General features: G+C 36.4%; 1 protein-coding gene across 2 annotated transcripts in view; it reads left to right on the top strand.

Moving 5' to 3' along the window:
• The window catches only part of LOC125035118 (PAX3- and PAX7-binding protein 1-like), a 26,276-nt gene extending 19,076 nt beyond the window's left edge, over positions 1–7,200 (top strand). For both annotated transcript variants that reach the window (XM_047627290.1, XM_047627289.1), the window contains exons 10-15: positions 4,019–4,192; positions 4,688–4,856; positions 5,044–5,240; positions 5,388–5,583; positions 5,811–6,030; positions 6,228–7,200. In XM_047627290.1, the coding sequence (XP_047483246.1) occupies positions 4,019–4,192; positions 4,688–4,856; positions 5,044–5,240; positions 5,388–5,583; positions 5,811–6,030; positions 6,228–6,425 (1,154 nt within the window). In that variant the 3' untranslated portion in view covers positions 6,426–7,200. The remainder of the gene's footprint in view (positions 1–4,018; positions 4,193–4,687; positions 4,857–5,043; positions 5,241–5,387; positions 5,584–5,810; positions 6,031–6,227) is intronic.
• The last annotated feature ends 211 nt before the right edge of the window (positions 7,201–7,411 follow it).

The raw sequence follows: 7,411 nt of genomic DNA, 5'->3' as shown, positions 1-7,411 counted from the left end.
TTTCTATTTGACCCTTGACTAGCTCCGTCTGATGAGCCGACTGCACAGGGTGTTTCACAATGCTGTGCCATCCATGTCTTTGTCCACCACAGCCATTGCATGATAGGATGCCATCTGTGACTGAGGGGTTGATGGTAGTAAAGAGCAAGAGATCAATGGAACTAGGACAATACTATACAGGTGTCATAAGGCAGTATACTGTTCAACAAAAGGCAAATGGTCATGGTGTCAACAGAGTGGGACTATACCCCAGAGAGCTCATCTGAAACAAGCATAGGCAGAGGCAAGCTTGTAGATCCATAGTAGATATAGGGCTGCTTCATATGGTATTACTAATCCACATTATGAAGCAGTGTGTGCCACTCCTAGCCATCAGAATACAGCAGAGGGGAAATGATAAACTCAGTCATACCTGTAGCTTAGGGTATCTTGTAGGGGCATACCAATTAGGCTAGGCTGCTTTACAAGGGTACATCATAATTAGCCAGTTGGATCTGATTGAAGTGGACATTTTGTCATGAAAAAAAATGGTTGAGGGGTGGGTGACAAACATCTTGTCATTGAAAAATTTGGTAGGTAACAGGAACATTTTGGCCATGGAAAACTGTTGATGAATGGTAGGTGTAGAGTGATGGGGACATCACATCATGAATGCAGAGAGTACTGGGAGGGAGATTGACTCAACAGGCCTTCAGGGAAAGCTCTTGTTGGATTTCCACTGGTCTAAGAGGATGGAATGTTCTGTCCATGAGCCATGCCTGGGAGAGGGCTGTCCCCAGGGTGGATGCTATGTCCTATTACCAGTCGTGCAAGTTAGTTACAGAAAATTTTAAAATTCAAAAACATTTTTGAGATAAATAGGAGACAATAGTATTTGTGTGGGTCTGGCTTATAAACCACACACTTGGGAGTCTTTCCACTCAAGCCTAGTGTCCAGATTTTGGTCCATGTATGAGCTTCAAGGCACCCAGATCCAATGAGGTTAACTTGTTTATGACATTGCATGGCATAAAATAAATGGAAAGCCATTTACCGTTTCAAGGGATGCACCACAACAATTAGACTATGAGAGGTGGCAGCGAATGGATGAGTTAGGGGCCAGACTACCTTTTACGCATAGCATGACAGATGAATTTGTAGATGGCTGCATGGCATGGAGTAGACATGAGCCTGCTTTCATAATGTAGAGTCTTTTCATGACTAGCTAGCACTAGTAGGTCAGCAATGGGTTAGGTGAGTTGAGGGCCAGGCTATCTTGTAGGGATGCCTCCTGGCATGAAGTTGGCTACATAGACACAGAATAGTGAGCCAAGCTACAAATTGTAACAGATCAACATGAACTACTCAGCCTAGAAGCAGTGGAGGCATACCCTCTTAGCCTCATCTTTTCCATCCCTTTCCACTATGCCCTTTTCTCAGTCAGAGTTGTCAAATAGCAGAAGCCCTAAATTGGTCAGCTGACATAGTCACTCATAAACCATAAAAGGTATTCCTGGGATGCAACAAGTGCATAACAAAGGGTAGGGCTGGGGAATAAGAAAGCAGGTTCCTGCCTCACTCCCCACCCAGGCCACAGATGAAGGGAAGGGGAAGGTCACAAAATAAGACACATGCTAACAGAAAATGGAAGAAAGAATGATGTAGAGATGGAAGGAGGAAGAAAGAAAGCAATGGAGAGTAACCCTTGTAGGATTTCCCTCCCTGTGGCTCCCGACATATCTCCCCCTCCCTCCAGCTGAGAGAGCATATCCTATTGTTTCCAGACAATGGCAATAGGAAAACAAACTGGAAGGAGTCTTGTACATGTAGTTGCTGTGATTGGAGAAAATCAACTCATTTGAGATTTTTGATAGTGGTCTAACTGATCACATTAATCTTCAGAAAAGGCTTTGGGGGACCAGAAAATAGCTAGTGGTAATTTCTGTTCTTAATATCATCTATAAAAAATATCAAAGGCATGTAATAAGTATTAGGAATATGTAATGGCATGGTAAGACAGCAATTAGGAATATTGTTAATGGCAAATGATTAATGAAAAATACTATCCAGTATGATAAACAGTATTCCTTGAATATTTATCATTTTCATTTAATTTATCTTGTTGTATAGCATGGAAATGTGGTGGATCTGTTGTAAAATTGTAAATTTTTATATAACTACATATACATATGCTCTAAATAGATAAATAATTTGTATTTGAAAAGGACAAAGTGTGGGGAGGTAAGAGAGCACTTGTATGTATGCAAAATTATGTATACTTAATGATTATGACCATATATTTTTCAGAATATTAAATCGACTTCGATACAAAAAGTATAGTTTTTAAGGTAACTTACATGACAAAATTCAAAGGGTTATTGACTGAGGTAAAACACCATTGAGTATTATTGAATACTTAGCAATATAGAGAATCACTCCTGAAGACCAAGTGTTTAAATAACTAAAGTAGTATCTAAATCTAACATTCTTTAACCCAATGGCGACGGGTCACGGCTATCGCCGTCATAACAATACGCACGATGTGCGGCGTGCGGCTGTCCGCAGCGGCGCCGCGCCAAAACGCCCCGAGGCAATGATTCGGCTTGATGGACCGATATCACGCGCTCGGAGTCGGCACGCTGCCGCCGTTCGCCAGAGCGTAGAGTTTTTTTTTAATTTGCTATACCCGGCGCCATTGGGTTAAAGAAGCAGTGTGTAATTTCGTAAGAATTTATGAAAAGGTAAAATTTATCTTTTTATTATTTTTTTCCACATATGCTATTCAAATTTAACCAGATAGTGGCATCCATGTATGTCATTATTAACCTGTTGGATAGATTGTTCAAATTCTGGCTTACTTAAGTGGCACCACTATTGGGTGTGTGGCTTGCAGGCCCAGCCTCACACGCATTTGTATGGTGCAAGGCCACCTTGCCTCCATTTTGCAATGTTATTATCTCTCTCCTTGCTTAAATGATTTTGGCTTCATTGCCATTTTTCTAAGGTCTATATTTGTCATTTGGTATGCTGTATCAAGGTGATTATGGACTCCATGTCATCTGTCTAGGTAGTCTTCAACTCTGTGCAGTAATAGTAACAATAAGTAACATTTCATTGTTTGTATAAATTTTTTACTTTTATATTATTCAATTATCAGTAATACGGCTCTGGTTACATTAGGCAGAAATAGTATCCTTCTCATGGAAATATTGTGTTCCCTGCCAGTCATGGCTCACAGATGGTGAATACATTCCATACTCATTTAGTGGGGGAGATAATGCAAGAGCCTCTTTGGTAATGTCCACTGAGTATAATCTTACTCCAAAGGCTTTGTGCACTCATGGCGAGTCGTTCCCTTCAGCCCGCAGCTGAATTTTTCATGATAGCATTATCCTGTCACCCGGCCCTCAGCCTTGTATTTATTTATTTATTTATTTATTTATTATATATAATATATATATAATATATATATGTATATATATATATATATATATATATATATATATATATATATATATAATATCTATATCTATATATGTCTATATATATTTTTTATTTATTTATTTATTTTTTTTTCTTTCTTTCTTTCTTTCCTTCTTTTTTAAGGATTGTGTCACCCAGATCCAATAGGTTAAGGGGACACAGACCTCAAAAGTAGACATAAAACTTAAGCCAGTGCCATTATAATTGCTGTAGTTTTGTAAAATGTTTTAAGACCTCCAAATGAACCAGCAATTTTTATAACTACCTGTCTAAGATAATATAAACCTACAATAACCAATTGATACTGAGAATTGTGCAAATTTTTATTTATAAATTCATTCAAACTTTACATGAAACTGCCAAACTGTGCAATAAAGACAAAGTGTTTGAGCTGCTTGGTTGATTTTGTATTATTGAATATCACTGTAAAGGCAATTTCTATCAGCTTGAATATCAGAATAACTTCAAATACAGTTGTAAAGGAAATATTTACTTGATTTCTTTAAACTGGTAAGAGAAAAGATATGATAACAAGTTCATCTTAATGATTGTCTAGGTAAAGGTGCAACAGCTGATGAATATCGAACAAGACGTGCAGCCGAACGTGAAGGACGCAGAACGCGCAGACGAAGAGAACGGGAGAAGAAAGGAGACATAAATCACCACGATGGGATGTCAACCGATGATGAAGAGTCCCAGTCTGAGATACAGATGATGCAGACTGAATTAGGTATAATTTTTTTTTTGTGCTGAGCCAAGTATTTATCTAAAAGATAGCAATGACAACATTTATTAGCATTCATTAAAACTTGTATTAGTATTCTTGATAACGTGTGTTACTATTCAGTGCTACAATTATTAGTATTTATTGCATTTACTAGTATTTATCACAACATGGTCCATATCCATTACAACAAATATTATTCATTACAGCATTTATTAGTTGAACATTTATTTGAATTCATTGCATGTTAACCAGTATTTATCAGTTTTATGCTGTTACAGTGATGTATTTTTTGGTGTGTATACTCTGTATGTTTTTATTTTATTTATATTATTATTATTATTCTTATGATTGTTATTTTTTTTTTTTTCCTTTTTTTCTTTTATTTTTTCTTTTTACTATCAAATTTCTTAGTATGGATAGGTAAACAGAATGATTTATGTTATTGTAGTTGTATTTTCAGTTTCTAGAATGAGCTTATCCTATTTTTATTTATTCCAGAACATATAGCAGCAGAAGCAAGGAAGATTTACGAAGATGTAGAAGAAGATTTTTCACAGTTAAAACGTATAATGGCCAGATTTGAGGAGTGGAGAAGGAAAGATTCCCCTACTTATTCTGATGCTTATGTGTCATATAACTTGCCAAAAATATTTGCTCCTTATATAAGGTGAGTTTTCATTTTGGTCTCAGGTTGACCAACCTGTTTTTGCAATTTTGTAGTTCCTTTTCAGTCATATTACATTATAATTTTGATTGATGGCAATATTGCTGTTCATATCATTAGGCAATTAGATTAACTTTTGTTAAATACCCTTGAAATAAACTAACAAATCTGTCTTTGTGTGCTGTTCCAGATTGCAGATGCTATTGTGGAATCCTTTAATGAAAGATACAGATGGTTTAGAGATAGAAAGAATGAAGTGGTTTAACCTACTGCTGCTGTATGGAACAGATGATGTTACAGATGATGATCCCAGAAGACTCAGGGAAGATCCAGACCGCAAACTCATGTCCCATCTGGTGGAAAAAATTGTTTTAGTTAAGCTAAAAGGTTTGTTATTCACTCTGTGGGTTTGGTCTGCATAGTGGCTTGTGCAAAGTAATCTATGTAAGGCAATGATTTTGTTTTAGTCTACATTACTGAAACATTTCAGATCTGGAGTAAATAGTTGGTGGTAATTGTGTCTGATCATTTCAGAAATAATTGGCTGTTGGTGGGACCCCTTGTCCCATGTGCAGACAGTGAGGCTGGTGAACTTGGTGAGACACTATGCTGAAGCATATCCTAGCCTCGGCCCAAGCTCAAAACCCCTCAAGGAAATGACTCATGCCATTATTGCAAAGATTAAGGATGCTATTGATAATGATATATTCATCCCAATGTTCCCTAAGAAGTAAGTGATTTTTCTTTCTTCTTCTTTTCCCCATGCCATAATAGTTTGGATGTTAGATATTCTGTAACTGCATTCATATATAGTTTTGATATGCAGCACAGTTCTTTATAAAACTTTATAAAAGGTAATAGTAAATGAAGTAACGAAAATTCTGATGTAGAGTTCCTATGCAGCCATGCATGATGGGCATAGTAATAAATGATACTAATACCCTTATTTCTCAACAGTGTTTATGACAACAAGAACTCTGGAGTAAGCCTGTTCTTCCAACGGCAGTTCTGGCTTGCATGGAAGCTTCTCAGCTCTACGCTTATGTGGCACAAGGTGCTGAGTGATTCTGTAATCCATGACTTGGCTGTTCGCTCTCTCCTCAATCTGTACCTTCTACCAGCTCTCAACCTGGCAGCTGAGATAAATCCATCCGATGCCCTTGATAAATGTAGAAATGTGAGTACTCTATTCTCTTGGGTTAGGAATGAATTATTTGCTTACCACTGTTAGCATTTTTTAATTATGAAAATGAAAAGTTTCTAAAGATTATATAGTGTTATTGCTGATACTGGGGAATAGATATTTGTAAATGTACAGTATCTGTAATTGGGAAACCTTTCAGAATTTTAACCATCACCTAATCTATCCATCAGGTAATAAATGCATTGCCCCGTGCCTGGGTGAAGAGTGAGGGAACTCATGCCTTCCTTGGCCGCCTTGAAGACTTCCTAGTAAAACTTGCTGAAAAACTTCAAACCGCCCACTCCCCTGCTGTGAAAGAAGTTTGTGATCTCCTAAAATCTATAGGAGCACAGAGCCAAGCTGAGAAATTGGCCTATAAGTACCAGTAAAAGTAGTGTAAGCATTCACTCACTATGTCGAAGCATATCCAAGATAGCTTCTCTCACTCTTTGAATAGTTTGAAGTGACAGCATGACTGAATTCTTATTCATATTAAGCACCTTATGAAAATAGCATTCTTGGTACCATTACTTTTGTATTTTTACTGCCATCATTGATTCCTCCCCCATTTTCTCTTATGAGTGATACTGGTATTTTTTATTATTATTATTATTATTATTATTATTATTATTATTATTATTACTTTTACTTTGTTTTAAATTTTAATGTCATGCCATATTCAAATTTCCCTCTCTTTCTCCTTCACGAAATATTTATTTTGTGAAATTTTATATATATACTGTGTATTTGAAATGCAAAACACAAGTTTAGGTACAAAACTTTGTATAGAAATATTTCAGTAAATTGATTATTGGAAATTTGTTAGTACTGAAATTCAGGAATAGGAAAGACTTGTTTGAGTATTATTGCTTAGAGTTTGAGGCTATGAACAAATGGAGATCTTGCTCATGTACATTTCTCAATCTTTTTCCCAGTGAGATTATTTAGAATCTTCCCATTACCCTCCAAATATTATATACTTTTGTCATTATATCATGTCAGTGTGCCACAAATTATTTACATAGATTCATTGATCTCAGTCACGTCAAATACACCAAGTTACATTGCATCAGCATGTTTTATAAGGGGAAATGTGGATATTCTGAGATGTTGACGTAATATCCAAGTGGTTTTATTTTTTGTATTAAAGTTATGCTATGGTTTTATGAGGATTTTTTTTAAGGGCATCCTTATGTACCAGTCCCATTAGTACATATTCTGGAGTGCAAGATTGAAACTTGTTATAGAATACAGCACCTGTTGTGATAAATGAAGAGTTCATTCCAGTGTGACAGAAAAGCACATCTTTATTTTTCGCCATACAGCTAACTCTATTAAAAACAGAACGGCTGAAATATGAGATAACTCGGCAAGA

This window comes from Penaeus chinensis, chromosome 19 (genome assembly GCF_019202785.1).
Source record: "Penaeus chinensis breed Huanghai No. 1 chromosome 19, ASM1920278v2, whole genome shotgun sequence".
NCBI classification, from domain to species: domain Eukaryota; kingdom Metazoa; phylum Arthropoda; class Malacostraca; order Decapoda; family Penaeidae; genus Penaeus; species Penaeus chinensis.
Note: the sequence above shows the minus strand (reverse complement) of the source record. Positions and strands in the feature narration are given on the sequence as shown.